This window comes from Brassica napus, chromosome A5 (genome assembly GCF_020379485.1).
Source record: "Brassica napus cultivar Da-Ae chromosome A5, Da-Ae, whole genome shotgun sequence".
Taxonomy (NCBI): domain Eukaryota; kingdom Viridiplantae; phylum Streptophyta; class Magnoliopsida; order Brassicales; family Brassicaceae; genus Brassica; species Brassica napus.
The window spans coordinates 20908135-20923033 of NC_063438.1; the positions used below are offsets into that span (position 1 = coordinate 20908135).

The 14899-nt window shown below is 34.3% G+C and overlaps 3 protein-coding genes across 5 annotated transcripts; 2 read left to right on the forward strand and 1 right to left on the reverse strand.

Annotated features, from left to right (window-relative positions):
- Positions 1-991: 991 nt before the first annotated feature.
- LOC106428878 (sugar transport protein 4) lies at positions 992-3365 on the reverse strand. Of its 2 annotated transcripts, XM_013869629.3 has the most exons (6): positions 3128-3365; positions 3007-3018; positions 2732-2912; positions 2313-2632; positions 1606-2235; positions 992-1530 (listed from the first exon to the last, which is right to left on the reverse strand). In XM_013869629.3, the coding sequence occupies exons 3-6, from the start codon at positions 2862-2864 to the stop codon at positions 1069-1071; spliced, it is 1545 nt and encodes a 514-aa protein (XP_013725083.2). In that variant the 5' UTR covers positions 2865-2912; positions 3007-3018; positions 3128-3365; the 3' UTR covers positions 992-1068. The 2 variants fall into 2 exon arrangements, with proteins under 2 accessions (XP_013725083.2, XP_022575293.2); XM_022719572.2 differs by having other exon boundaries at positions 3007-3335.
- Positions 3366-9867: 6502 nt separating this feature from the next.
- On the forward strand, positions 9868-12063 carry LOC125608667 (putative nuclease HARBI1). The gene is made up of 2 exons (XM_048779104.1): positions 9868-10607; positions 10739-12063. The coding sequence occupies exon 2, from the start codon at positions 10999-11001 to the stop codon at positions 12061-12063; it is 1065 nt and encodes a 354-aa protein (XP_048635061.1). The 5' UTR covers positions 9868-10607; positions 10739-10998.
- A 298-nt stretch (positions 12064-12361) lies between these two features.
- On the forward strand, positions 12362-14882 carry LOC125608852. 2 transcript variants are annotated; one of them, XM_048779391.1, is made up of 4 exons: positions 12363-12710; positions 12834-13008; positions 13679-14246; positions 14486-14882. In XM_048779391.1, exons 1-4 carry the CDS (start codon positions 12523-12525, stop codon positions 14794-14796), a joined length of 1242 nt encoding a protein of 413 aa, XP_048635348.1. In that variant the 5' UTR covers positions 12363-12522; the 3' UTR covers positions 14797-14882. The 2 variants fall into 2 exon arrangements, with proteins under 2 accessions (XP_048635347.1, XP_048635348.1); XM_048779390.1 differs by having other exon boundaries at positions 12362-13008.
- The last annotated feature ends 17 nt before the right edge of the window (positions 14883-14899 follow it).

A 14899-nucleotide genomic window follows, 5' to 3' on the forward strand; every position in this document is an offset into this window, starting at 1 on the left:
AAAGAAATCCCGCGGCGTAGCGCGGATAATTACCTAGTTTGTTTCTAAATGCTATTATAGAAAAAATATATAGATGAACTGGAGATGATTTTAGATTTCAATGGAATCTTATTAAATATAGAATATGATAACTTTCTTTTACAAATTTACTAACAAAACTGAATTGTGAAATCGATTATATTTAGAGTTTAACTGGTATACCACCTGATAGCAGAAAATAACAGAATCAGTAAAACTAGAAAAAGTTAGAAACTGATTAAACTTTATATACTAAAAACTCAAAAAATTGATTCACCTTTTTGATATTTTTAAATAGATAATGTAGTGACCTAACTAGGGATTGGATTAAATGTTGCGTGTTGTGTTGTGTAATAACTTCTTTACCTTATCTTTCTTGATCTTAGGATAAGGGGAAGTAGTTAGCTAGTAACAAGAGTTGATTAATGTTTGATACCAAATATCATGGACATGTTTGACTGTTTGTTAGAAAGTTTCTCTTACGGACCTGTCTTCTTATTTATTTTTGCATTTTCACATAAAAGAGCAGAAAAAAATCCTTTCTGTAGAGTATTTTTTATTTAACTTACTGTGGACAATAATATCAGAAACTGAAACCTGTCATGAAACAAATCATAATCTCTTTTTAAAAACAATAGAAACTTATATAACTCATTTTCTCAAATATAAGACTATTCTTGATTTTACTGATGACTATTACTGGTTTCTTAGCACTATAACTCATTTTCTCAAACAAAGAATCACAGAAATGTTAAGTAAGAGTTTTTTTCTTTCTTTTTTTTTTTTCAAGTAAGAGTTCAAAAACATAAGACAAACCGATTTCCCTTTTTGAATATTTTTTAGTTTTCGTAGCTTTCTTTAGGTCCAAATTACGATTACAACAAGACATTGAATAAGGAAAGAATATACCAAAGACATTGAATAAGGAAAGAATATACTAAGTCTATGCATCAAAGAGCAGAGCAGCTTTCTTTCACGAATAAACATATTTTGACATTTCTTTTCAAATTTTCTCACAAGTCTTTTTGCCCAAAGATAACATTTTCATCATCATACAGACTTTTGCTGCATCTCAGCAGCACTAACACCAACAGCTTCATCAGGAATAAACCTTCCCCAGAACCAGTGTGCCTTCCATACTCTATTCATCTCTTCAATGGGCACATTCTTCGTCTCAGGCAACATCAAGTAGATAAATATCGTCATTATGAAGACAAACACCGCAAAGAAGAAGAATAGTCCAAACTTCATGTGACAGAGCATTGTGAGGAAGAGCTGAGCTACAAGGAACGTGAAGAACATGTTCACCGCAACGTTTATGGCTTGAGCTGCTGATCGGATCTCTAGTGGAGATATCTCACTAGGGACCAACCATCCCAACGGTCCCCATGACCAGGCGAAACCCGCTACATAGATGCAGATCAGCGCCACGATCAGATTAGCATCTGTTTTCCCTATGTTCCCTGTTCCAACCGTTCCAAACTTGACTCCGATCATGACTCCAATAGCAATCTGTAACACATATGATGGCATTCAAGAGGTTGCGTGTTTGTCAAGAAACTAAGTTTAGGGTTAGGGTTGTGTTACCTGAGAGATAAGCATCTGGATACCTCCCTGGAGGAACAAGACTCTTCTTCCGAACCTATCAACCGTGAAAACAGAGACGAACGTGCACAATAGCTCGATGATTCCCGTTACCATAGCCGACAAGAGCGAGGCTTTGCTACCGAACCCTAAGGTTTGGAACAGAACGGGAGCGTAAAAGGTAATGACGTTGATTCCGGTAAGCTGTTGGAAGAAAGGAATGAAGCAAGTCATGATCAACTGCGGTCTGTAACGAGGAAGCATGATGTTCTTCCATGGGTGTTTCACTTGCTTAGACTCCTCGCTCGCATCAATGAGATCTTGAAACTCTTCATCGACTTCACTGGTTCCTCGGATAGATTGAAGCATTTTCTTGGCATCTTCGGTGAAGCCACGTTCGATGAGCGAGTTTGGAGTGTCGGGAAGGATGAGAGCTCCGATCATGATCATCATCGCAGGGACACAAGCTAACCCTAGTGAGATTCTCCATCCGATGTTACCTTTCAACTGTGCGGTGAAGTAGTTGATGATCGTTGCGACAACGATACCGAATATAATCGCTACTTGAAACCCGTTGTTGAACGCTCCTCTTAGGTTCGGAGGAGCCATCTCGGATAGATAAACCGGAACAGACTGAAACCAAAACAAAACCGGTTAGCATAAACCGCCGTTGTTGCTTATTCATCAAGTTATCTGTTTGTAGAACTTACTTGATTGGCGAATCCGACTCCGAAACCGAGCAAGATACGACCGATGAGAAGCATGGCGATGTTTTGAGCAAAGCCATTGAAAGCAGAGCCGATGAAGAAGGTGAAACCACCGAGGAACATGGACCATTTCCTTCCGAAGACTCGGGTTATCGTGGAGGCGAACAAGGAAGAGACCAAAGCCGCTAGGTACAGAGACGAAGTGAAGAGAGTGAGAAGCTGACTATCAAAACGACAGTACTCGTTCTCGTGTGCGTTCTTCATCTTCTTATACACGTACGGGAAAAACTCTTCCAAGAATGGCTCCATTTGGGTTACCCCTCCTACAAGTAACAAAAAAGCCTTTAAACATTACTCACTGGATATCTCCAAGATTAGGTCAAAGAAAACAAGACTTGAATCTGAGAAAAAAAAATAAAAACCTGAGATTCCGAGATCGTATCCGAAGATGAGACCACCAAAAGCACCGATGAAACATGTTACGAACACTTTCGGTGTCAGTTTGTAGTTGAAGTTCCGAACTCCCGGCGTTTGACTGACGAACCCTCCGGCCATTTCTCCGATTTGCTAAAACGACGTCGTGGAAACTCAGTGTTGACTTTTCTGTTTCACACAGAGGAAACAAAAACAGGCAGATCTTGTTATTCTTCTTCTTCTTGGTGTTTGTGTTTGTTTGTTTTTTCAGACAATTATTTACCTGTGTGTAGATCTTGTCCGAAAAGGATTTGGAGAAGAAAAGTCAAAGAAGAGACAAGAAACGATATGATTATGAAAATGGAGAAGAAGGGTTGAAATTTATAGGATTAGAAGTAACTAACTGTCAGCTGACTTTGAGGTGAGAATGAAGGAGAAGAACAGCTGTTCTCTCGTTCTTACCCACTTGCTATTGCTCACTGGATCTAATCTTCTTCCATAAATCTCGTGTCTTTTAATAGTTTTTATTTGTTGATTTTTATTAAATATAACGTTGTGTTTAGATGAAGTATAACGTTAGGTGAAGAATAACGCTGCAAAGTAAATAATTACACTATTACACAAAAAGTTAAAATAAACACACTCTTCACATTTGTGTAGTAGAACTACAATTTTGACTCAACTAAATATATTTTTGTTTTCTCATTGACACTTTTTCTAAAAGGCAGATATTTTAAATTGATTTTGTGGCTTTAAATGAGTAAACGCCCGCAAAACTGGGTCAATAGACAGAGAAGACCGCTACTATCCCTTATATATTAATTGAGGAACATTTGAAAAGATGTAACCTCAATTTTGTATTAATTAAAAGAAGCCCCAATGCATAGGTGGCACTCAATTAGGTAGTCAATTACATTCAATTGAAAAATAAGTAGGTCCACATTCGATTTTTATATGTTGTTAGATACATAAGTTGGTCAAACTATATGATATAATGATATGATATGATATTTTCTTTCCTTAAATAAAACCTACGGAATTACCATAAATGACTAATATATATATGACAATTAATGATTTTAATAATAAAGATTTGATAACAATGTATATCTCCTCCATCACTTTTTGTTTAATTTTATATTATTAAAATAAATTAAACAATCAAATTAGCTATAAAAATAAAATTTAGATTTTTTCGTATATGTTATATTTTGAATTTTTAAAAACGACAATAAATGACTAAAACTATTAAAATTATTATGTTAAAAATTAATGATCAATGGTTTAACATTTTTATTATAAGAAGATACACATGATTTTAAAACCATATGAGTAAAAAATATCATTTAATAATAAAATAAATATATATATATATATATTAAACACTATATACCATAAGATTACATAAATATTTTAATATTAAAACTTTCAATGAATTTTCAAGAACATTTATAAATTATAAACTTATTAAAGATTTCAGATTGAAAATTTTGTTATCGATGATTTAAATATTTTGTTATAAAACGATATGAACGATCATAGAACCGTATGATTATAAATTCTTATTTAATAAATAACTATACAAAATATACTATTCCTAGAAAAATAGGTTGGTCCATCTTAACTTATATTACACTTTTTATTAAACTAACTATCGAATTGATAAATAACGTACCAAAAAATGTTTTGCACTTTCCTTAAATAAAAGCTACGAAATTACCTAATATGATTAACGTATATGTGAAAATTAATTATAATGAATAATAAATATTTGATAACAATTTTTGTATCTTAGTTCTTTTTTTAATTTTATATTATTAAAATATATTTAAAAATCACATTAAATATATAATAAAAACATTTAAAATTTTTCTTATATGTTATATTTTGAATTTTTCAAAACGTCTATAAATTATTAGAAATTTGAAGATCCCACTCTGAAAATTTTGTGATCAATAGATTATTTTTTTGTCATAATAAGTTACAAATGATCATAAAATTGTATTAATATGAACTTTTATTTAATATTATAAGAAGATACACATTATTTTAAAACCATATGAGTAAAAAAATATCATTTAATAATAAAACATATATATATATAGATTATACTATATACCATAAGATTACATAAATATTTTAATATTAAAACTTTCAATGAATTTTCAAAAACATTTATAAATTATAAACTTATTAAAGATTTCACATTGAAAATTTTGTTATCGATGATTTAAATATTCAGTTATAAAATGATATGAATGATCATAGAACTGTATGATTATAAATTCTCATTTAATAAATGACTATATAAAATATACTATTCTTAGAAAAATAGGTTGGTCCATCTTGACTTACATTATATTTTTTATTAAACTAACTATCGAATTGATAAATAATCTACCAAACTTTTTTTTGCACTTTCCTTAATTAGAAGCTACGAAATTACCTAATATGATTAACGTATATATGAAAATTAATTATTATGAATAATAAATATTTGATAACAATTTTGGTATCTTAGTTCTTTTTTTTTTAATTTTATATTATTGAAAGATATTAAAAAATCACATTAAATATATAATAAAAACATTTTTATTTTTTCTTATATGTTATATTTGAATTTTTCAAAACGTCTATATATTATTAGAAATTTGAATATTCCCACTCTGAAAATTTTGTGATCAATAGATTATTTTTTGTTATAATAAGTTACAAATGATCATAAAATATAACGCATATGAATTTTTATTTAATAAATATTCAAACTAAATAATATATATATATATATACACTAATGATTTAAAGCAACAAGATTGGCTGATCAATTTAGTCGTCCAGTTGAAATCTTTCAAAAGTATGTGAAAGACTAAAGTCAAAATAAATATGGATTTAGAATAGTAGTTATATTTTACTAACCAAATACCGAAAAAACCGAACCGAACCGAACCAACCCGATATCCGGATTGAACACCTGTAATCCAAATGAAGCCAAACTATTGTTTCATTCTCAAAAATATAATAAAAATAATAACTTAATCCCGCGCAAGGCGCGGGTCTTATCCTAGTTTTTTTTGTTTGATAAGATTTTTTTTTGTCACTAAAATCAGATAAGATTTTATTTCCTTTTGAAATTACATTCCAAGTCTGTTTTCAAAACTGGATAGTCTGCTTCTAATGGGTATTTTTAGAGCCTCTACATTAGTTAATAGATTATATATCACCTACAAATAAATAAATAAAAATAAAAAGTAAGATATTTTTTTAAAACAAGAAACTTAATAATAATCACTAGAGTTTGATCCGCGCACTCACGCGGATATTCGTTTTTGCTTAGCAAAAAAATATATTTATCTTATATAAATGGTAATATACATTTAATATATATATATATTAAATCATTATTTAATATATTTCTAAATAAAATTATTTTATAATTTATAGTGAATAATTTTATTTTATTTTTTGATCCGTCAACTGTTACAACCATATTTTAAAAATATAACCCGTGTGTTTGTGCAAATGTATTTTTTAGGATCAAAATTTTAATGTAAAATAAAATATTTATCTATTTTTATATTTGATTTATACAATTAAATAATTTAATATATTATTTACAATTTTGTGGTTTATATTATATATTTTTATAATACTTTTATGTTTTTTAGACATAGTTAATACACCAAAATAAAAAATAATCACTCCGTAATAATAAAATTTTGTTATATTTTTGACGTTGATTTTGTATAATTTATTGTTGAGGTAGATTATATGAAATAGTTTTTAAACAAGTAAACATAATTTGTTATACATTATTTTAGGAAAATTCATTAATTAAATTATAAAAGACAAGAATACTAAAAGATAGGTAAATTTATTACTTCAGTGCCATATGATTGTAAATAATTTGAAAAATTAAGGGTTAATTTATAAGTGTACTTCTGTTTTAATAAAGTAGATGAGAAGAATCTCTCATTACATCTGTCAATTTTTAAGTAATTCAATTTTTTTTAAAAAAAATTAAAACTTAATTAAAGTATTAAATCTTCTTAAAATGTTAATATTATTTAGTTTAGATATTTATTTGAGAAATTTTGATAACAGAAAAGCTCTTTATTATTACCTTTATCCTTTGAAATTTTAAAGTGATGCTTAATAATCAATCTCTATCCAAAATCTGAGGACAGCAATTGATACCTTAATAATTTTGTTACTCGTGACAGCCTTTCCATTCACATGAATGCATTGATCTAATTGAATGTAACAATTTAATATTATCCAGAACAAACTTTAGTGGAAATCTATGTATTTATTGATTATTAAAAGCATATTGTACGTCAAATTGCTGTAAGATAATATTCATGTGTCAGAAGATAATCAAACAATGTTATTCGAAAAGTACGTTGTATCTGTGGGGCTATTGATTACGATATGGAAACAAAAAGTTGACTATCAGCCCTTATTTTTATATATGGATAACTATATTCGTAAACTATACGTAGTTCCATACTTTTTAGTCGTACTCTTCCGTTGCTCTTTACTTCTTCGGTTTACATTGGAAATGTAAAAGCTGTCGAATTACTTCTTCTATTTTTGCTAATCATCGAACTACATTATTGTCAATTTCTATGATGTTTCTGTTGAAGTTAATTAGCTTGTAGTAAGGTATCTACGTGGAACAACTTCACTTGGACTTTTGTTTTCGCGATCAACACAACTTGAACTGGTGGGCGATAGCGATAGTTTACACAAAGTTGGCACTGATGGCAAAAGCACAACTGATGGCAAAAGCACAACTGGTTATACAAAATTCATCGTAGATGATTAAAAATAAATTAGGGGCCCTTGATAGAAAACAAAAAAAAAATTTGGTCCCCTTTCTATAATTAAATTTGTATGATTTTGGGATGGGTTTTGGGCCATTGCACTGCTGGCCCCCCCTCTTGAGCCGGCTCTGTGGTCACGTATTCTATCTCGATGAAAGGTCAATAACATGGTGTTTTCAGAAACAAAAGATTGTGTGAAGCCAAATTCATGGCTGTTACAGAGACAATGAAACAGACGATTTGGTTACAGGAAGTACTCAGCGAGATCGTGAAAAAAATCATACAAGAAAGTAACAATACAGATTGATAATAAGTCTTTGATTGCACTTACTAAAAACCATGTGTTTCACGGCCGGAGTAAAAACATACTAGAAAGTTTCACTTCATTAGAGAATGAACAAGTTGAAATGGAGTATGTGTCCGAGAATAAATAGAGAGGAGTGAAAATGAGTTTAAAACTTAAGGAGAAGATTGTTGAAATTAGCTTGAAAGAAGCTTGAGAAACAAGCTATCCCATCCCTAGTTGGTTTATGATCTAAAGAGATAAGGATGATAATGTTTGTGTGTTTACAATTAGGAATAGGATTGCTAATATCTTTATATAAGCTATGTCGAACAATGGCATAAGCTATAAGTTGTGTGATTTATGTGAGCTTTAGTTTTTGAGATATTTTTTTAAAGCATTGAAATGATTAGAAAGAAAGAGTGTTTCCTATTTCGATTCTTGAGTTCTATAGTTTCGATAACGTTTCGTCATATAGAATGATAAATAGATGTAATGATAAATAGAATGTGCAGGCGTGACACAAGCTTATGTTTTACTACATCAAGTGTATGGCCTTGCCCTCAAACCTGAAACTGCTCGAAGCTCTGAACAAAGTTTAAAGGTGGAGAACGGAGTCAAGTTTTAGTCCCACAAATGTATATCTATTATAACCGTCTTAGTTAAAGTTTTTCTCAAGGTTATATAACTGACGCATATAAAAAATCTCATAAATAGTCTGACCTTCAAGAACACACATCAGTCGATTTTAAATATGATTAATAAAGTATTGGCCATTTTTTTGTTGCATTTCACAAGCAGAACAAGAGAAGCATATTATCTTTACTTTTTGGCTTGCCTGCCGTAATGTTACCCGATATCAGTGACATTCTTCCTCGACTAATCAGATCTTGTTTTCAGACCAGTAAACTTTGTTCTCAGTTACGTCTTTTATTATATTAATTTTCTTTTGATAGAGTTTGTTGTTTACTAATCAACGCCACTAATTTTGACATGTATATAGAAGCTGTAGACGTTGCTGCAAACCACTGAAACAAGACAACTAAGGATTTCGATCACATGGGTAAAGTCAATTTGGCTTTTAGATATTTTTTTTGTACATTTGCTGACAATAGAAAAACAAAAACCAAAGTACGAATAAAATAAAATAGTACAACAGAACATCAAGAGGAAACAAAATTGGAAAAGGGAAGACAACTATGCAATCGTACATATCATAGTATTTATTTATGGGAAAATAAAATTATTAAGAACATGGGTTTTGGTATTCCTTTTTATATATGTTACCAACCTACTTACATTTGGTGTTTAGCGATCCTTAACGGCTAGTCAGCTACTAACAATAATGCAAACATCCGAAAAATTACGTGCAAAAATGATTAGATCATGGTTGATTTTCAGGTATTGATTCATGAAACGACATGTGAATACCTCCCTCCACTGCTCCCAAAATTATGTAAAGCGGTGGAATACGAACGCTTAGCCCGTAGAAGGATAGAGAAGCAAGCACGTTTGAGTTCCACTTATAGCCATCAGAAGTGGCATGTAATGTAATCTACCATATGTTCATGATCGTTCAATAGTATTACATACAACCATGATTAACCCGAGGTTCTTGGAGTTAGAGTGGAGTTTTTAGCGGAAGTTAAAAAACTGTTTCTTAATTTCTGCTAAGAACCCTATCTTAAAAATCCCGGATTAATCATGCTCTAAGTTATGCTCTAAGTTATTCGGAAAGACATCTTATGAAGATTATTTGACCGTATTAATTTGCATATCAACCAACACGCACCAAAAGATCTCCAAACCAAGAATACAAATAACTCCGAAAATATTCCAATTCCAAATAAATATAGTAAGCCAAAATATGTAAAAATGAAGCGTCCCAGTAACCATTTATGTAAACTCCAGTAGTGACGTTCTACGCACATCTAACTTTTTGTGGAAAATATATTTTGCCATTTTGACGAATGCGGGGAAAACGACGACGCATGGACCCCGACAAAGATTTAGCCGACACTACATCAAATACTTAGACCATCTTTAACGCGGAGGATTTGTGGTCCTTAACGAGATCCTTAAGCATTAATGTTGATTTAATTAAATGGAAAACAAATAAATGCTAGATAATCGATCCTTAGTGGGTTGATTTGGTGACCGAAAATATCAAGGGTTATTAAAACACGTGTCAGCTGCTCATTTATTTGTATTTTTTTTCTTTTTCTTTTCTTTCTTTCTTCTAATTTATTTTGTAACCGTTTCGTTCTTGTTTTCTCCGCGAGAAGAGACTGATCGAAACCGACGACGGAAACGACGATTCTGTCGGTCCACTCGACGTCTCCTCCGTCTTCGCCGTGATTAGAAGGATCGAAACCCACCACGGACGACGACTCTCTCGGTCCTCAGCGCGGCTCCTCCGTCTTGTCTTGTTTTCTCCGTCGGAAGAAGGGTCTAAAATCCATCACAATCGACGCCTCTCTCGTTCCTCACCGCGACTCCTCCGTCTTGTCTCCTCACCGCGACTCCTTTGACTCCTCCGTCTTGTCTCCTCACGAAGACTCCTCACCGTGACTCCTCTGACTCCTCCGTCTTGTCTCCTCACCGCGACTCCTCTTACTCCTCCGTCTTGTCTCCTAACCGCGACTCCTCTGACTTGTCTCCGTTAGAAGATGGATCGAAACCCACCACAATCGACTACTCTCTCGGAGCCCACCGCATCTGCTCTGTCGGTTCTCGTCTTCTCCGAGTGAAGAATGGTTCAAACCCATGACTTCCCGTGTATGTACTAACTTTCTCACTTCATTCTTGTGTTTTCAATTTAATTGTTAGCTAGCAAACTGGTTTAGACTATCATATTGTTTGATCTTAAGTTGATTGTCTTAAGTTGATTGTCTTGTTAATTATGACAGGGAGTTTGAGCTCTGGACATGAGGTCCTCCGACTGAAGTCACAACCAGAAGGAGTTCTTTTTTGAAGTTCAGTGCAAACTGTGGGTGAGGTATGTGTGCAAAAATCGACTTTAATTTCTTGCTTGCGACTGATGAATGCTTGTTAGAGTTAGGATGAATGCTTGGGTTAGTGGTTAGTAGGTAGAGTGATGAATGCTTGCCACAAGTGGTTAGTTTAATGAATGCTTTGTGATGAATGCTTGTTTTAGTGTTGTAATAGGATGTGGTTAGGTAATAAATATGGTAGTTACATGTCTTCTCAGAATGAAGTTGAATTCTTTCGACAAAAGGAAGATGCTCTCGGCCGGCTTAGTCTCTCTCCACTTCAAAAGTGTACAGCAGCCATTCGTGTCTTGGCATACGGTAACGCCGCTGATGCTGTTGACGAATACCTCCGACTCGGTGAAACAACTACTCGTTCATGTGTGGAACATTTTGTCGAAGAAATAATAAATTTATTCGGTGAAGAGTACCTAAGAAGACCAACACCGGCTGATCTTCAACGTCTACTTGAAGTTGGTGAGTTCCGTGGATTTCCCGGTATGATAGGAAGCATCGATTGTATGCATTGGGAGTGGAAGAATTGTCCCACCGCTTGGAAAGGGCAATATTCACGTGGTTCCGGAAAACCCACAATTGTTTTAGAAGCGGTTGCTTCTTTTGATCTCTGGATATGGCATGCGTTTTTTGGACCGCCAGGTACTTTAAATGATATCAATGTTCTTGACCGCTCACCTGTTTTTGATGATATAATACAAGGTCACGCTCCGGCAGTCACTTATTATGTTAATGGAAGGGAGTATCATTTGGCTTACTATCTCACCGACGGTATTTATCCGAAATGGGCTACTTTTATCCAATCAATTCGGGAGCCACAAGGGCCGAAAGCGGTTTTATTTGCTAAACACCAAGAAGCTATCCGAAAAGATGTCGAGCGTGCTTTCGGAGTCTTGCAAGCTCGCTTTGCAATTGTTAAAAACCCGGCACTTTTTTGGGACAAAGGCAAAATTGGGAATATTATGAGAGCATGTATCATACTCCATAATAAGATAGTGGAAGATGAACGAGATGGATATACTCTGTCTAATCTTTCCGAGTTCCAACACGGAGACGACCCCGGAAGTTCACATGTCGATCTCGATTTTCAAACGGATATCCCTTCAAATATCACCAATATGATGGGTGCTCGAAGTAGAATTCGTGATCAACATAAGCATCAACAACTTAAAGCGGATTTGGTTGAACATATATGGCATAAATTTGGACATAATGAAGACATCAACTGAGTTCGGAAGTTTGTTTTCGAATTATTCTCGATTATTGTACTAATCTATATTTTCATGTTTTTTTTTAAATCTATGTTTTAAATGTTATATTTTAATATATTTTATTTAATAAATAAATTTTATTAAAAAGAATTAATAATTTTTTTAAGAACCTCGAATTAAGAAACCTCCATTGGACCGCTAAAAATGGAAGTTTCTTAACAGAGATCCTTAACTCCACTTAAGGTTTAATTTATTATTAAAATTTTCTTAAGGATCTCAAAAAGGGTTTTAGGGTTAAAGATGGTCTTACACGACGATGAAAAACACACTCGTATAGGCGGTGCATCTCATCATATACTTCGAAAAGAAGAAATATACAAACCAAGATCTATCTTCATATATATACACATATACATAACTGGTCCAACAACTATTAACTTCTCTACGAAAGAACAAAGGCAGACAAGAGAAAAGAGAATGTCGTCGTCAAGGGAGCTACAATACTTGGAATACACATACAGAAACAATCGTCCCACGACGGGTCTCCTCAACTCCATCTTCATGACCACCGTCAACACGGCCGCTCGTTCTCTCGTCTCCGTCGCCACCACCGCCTCCACACCGGAGCTGGCTTCTAGGCGGTGGTCGGCTTCGGACCACCTCAGGTTCATGTCTATGATGATGGCGTGGCTAGCCCTTTGGGTTCTTAGGGTTTTCTTGGACTATCTTCCTCTTCCTCTCATCACTTCTTCTTCTTCTGCTTATTCTGATTCTTATCATCCCTTTAGTTTTGCTTCGGGTCTTCTTACCGCGGCGGCTGAGAAAGCGTTGGTACCGGCTTCCGCTCCCTCCTCGTCATCAACGGCGTTGGTGAAGTATTCAGGGTCGGCGGATTTGGGTACGATGGTTTGTGACGGCGTTGATGTGCCTTCCGTTAACTCTCTCGGTAGAGCACTTTGTCACGTAAGTGTTAACATGTAATCTTTCATTATTTGATGTTAAATTAGCATTAACGTTTAAGTTTTTTTTTTGTTTGGTACTTTGGTTAACATTTTTAAACATTTAGCGTTTTAGTTTTATTTGGTCTAACTATCATAAAACCAATCAGGACATGAGTCATGGCGATCATACGTAGACTTGTGTGTTATTTCTAGGTTATGTTTGCATAGCCAGATCTCAGATTGAATGTGATATCTTCTTTTCTATTATCATAAACATTTGATTATGGACCTTTCTATTATTGGATACTACACGAGGTGCATAACGTGGACATATTTTCTCTGTAATTGCTACGTGGTCAACATGCATGGTGCCACGTCATACATGAAAACAAAGAGGGAGTGGAACACATCTTTAAGTTGTAATTGTATTCTTAATTAGTGTCTTTCGATCAAAAAAATTAGTGTCTAGAATAAGTAGACATAATTAATAAACAAAGCTATTATAAAAATGAATTGTCTGTTTCGAGCTAGAAATTATTGCTCGTTTAGATAAATGTAAATATGCACATATACAAAAGTTCGATATGTTTGGATAATTCGATTGACTATGGTCCGATATGTATACTTATTAATGGTTTTTATTTGCCATTTTATGCATCTAATATCTAAACATTGTCTATGACTATGAGTAGGCTTTAGCGCTAATGAACGAGATTCCAGTAACCTCAAGAAAGTACCAATTTGCCATGGGAATGGCTGAGAAGATCATGGAAGAGAACGCCCAGAGCTGCAACGTGGAACTACTTGACGTAAATCGAGTGGCCCTCGCGTCTTCCTTTGCACGCACCACTGCGCGTTTACATGACTCCTTGAAACGTTCTAGAACCGCAGACGAACCCGTTGGTGGTCTGCCTCTGCGTCTGGTCAGTGCCCTTCCTCTAGGAGGCTATGTTGCCTCTTACGCGAGAGGGGTGAGCACGTGCATCAACACGGTGAGGTCCTTGGCGGATATGACTGGTAACTTGTTATCGCAGAGTAGGAGGAGGGAGTCTGCGTTGGTGAGAGCGGGTGGTTTTCAGGAGAATGAGGTTGAACTGGCGGTGGAGAAGCTGGCGGAGGAGCTGTTGTGGATGACGGAGAAACTTAGGCGTTATGGTGCGGTGGAAGAAGGTATAAAACGGTGGAGCTACGCTTCTGGATTAGCTTCCTTGTCTCTTACGGCTGCTCCTAGAGTGCAAGGCCTCTTGGTTAAGATTTCAGGTAATAACATGTGGCATTATATTTCTTCTTGGCATTGCGAATTTTTCTTTTTGTTATATTTCTAAATTAATATTACCTAGTTGAACGTAGTTTAGCCTATTTTGATTAAATATATCGTTAGTTTTGAATAATTTCACTTTATTAGATTTGTTGCTACTAAGTTTAATTCTTGGTCATCAGGTTTTTATTCATTTGTATGGTCCATTGTTTGCTCAAACATTCTCACTAATGTTTTGCAGCGCTCTTAATTGGTGAGATGGCACGAGACAGTACAAAAGTTCCAGGACAAGTGAAGTTCAGGCTCCTTGCAAACTGGCTACCGTTGTTCAGTCACGCAAGGCTTGGGCTAGCGTTTCCCGTTCTGACAGGTTATGAGAGGGTTGAGGTGGAACGAGCCATAGACAAAGCGATATCTACATTGCCTGCATTAGACCAAGAGATCTTACTCACAAACTGGCTCCAAGATTTCTCAGTCTCCGCCACTGAGTGGCCCAATCTCACCCCAGCGTACGACCGTTGGTGCAACTCCACTCGCCAGTTTGTCATGTAGGCGACCAATATTATAGTCGTTAAGTTCATGTTCCAAAAAGGACAACAAACACATGGATGCGTCTCGTAATACTTTTTGTGTCCAGATATTCATCTTTAGGTAA

Bases quoted from the DNA above. Each gene is read 5' to 3' on its own strand.
- LOC106428878 (XM_013869629.3), bottom strand. From the start codon at position 2,864: ATGGCCGGAGGGTTCGTCAGTCAAACGCCGGGAGTTCGGAACTTCAAC. The intron at 2,633-2,731 runs GTTTTTATTTTT...TGTTACTTGTAG, and splicing joins ATACGATCTCGGAATCTCAG to GAGGGGTAACCCAAATGGAG. The intron at 1,531-1,605 runs GTAACACAACCC...TATGTGTTACAG, and splicing joins TCCAGATGCTTATCTCTCAG to ATTGCTATTGGAGTCATGAT.
- LOC125608667 (XM_048779104.1), top strand. From the start codon at position 10,999: ATGTGGTTAGGTAATAAATATGGTAGTTACATGTCTTCTCAGAATGAA.
- LOC125608852 (XM_048779390.1), top strand. From the start codon at position 12,523: ATGTCGTCGTCAAGGGAGCTACAATACTTGGAATACACATACAGAAAC. The intron at 13,009-13,678 runs GTAAGTGTTAAC...GACTATGAGTAG, and splicing joins TCGGTAGAGCACTTTGTCAC to GCTTTAGCGCTAATGAACGA. The intron at 14,247-14,485 runs GTAATAACATGT...AATGTTTTGCAG, and splicing joins CCTCTTGGTTAAGATTTCAG to CGCTCTTAATTGGTGAGATG.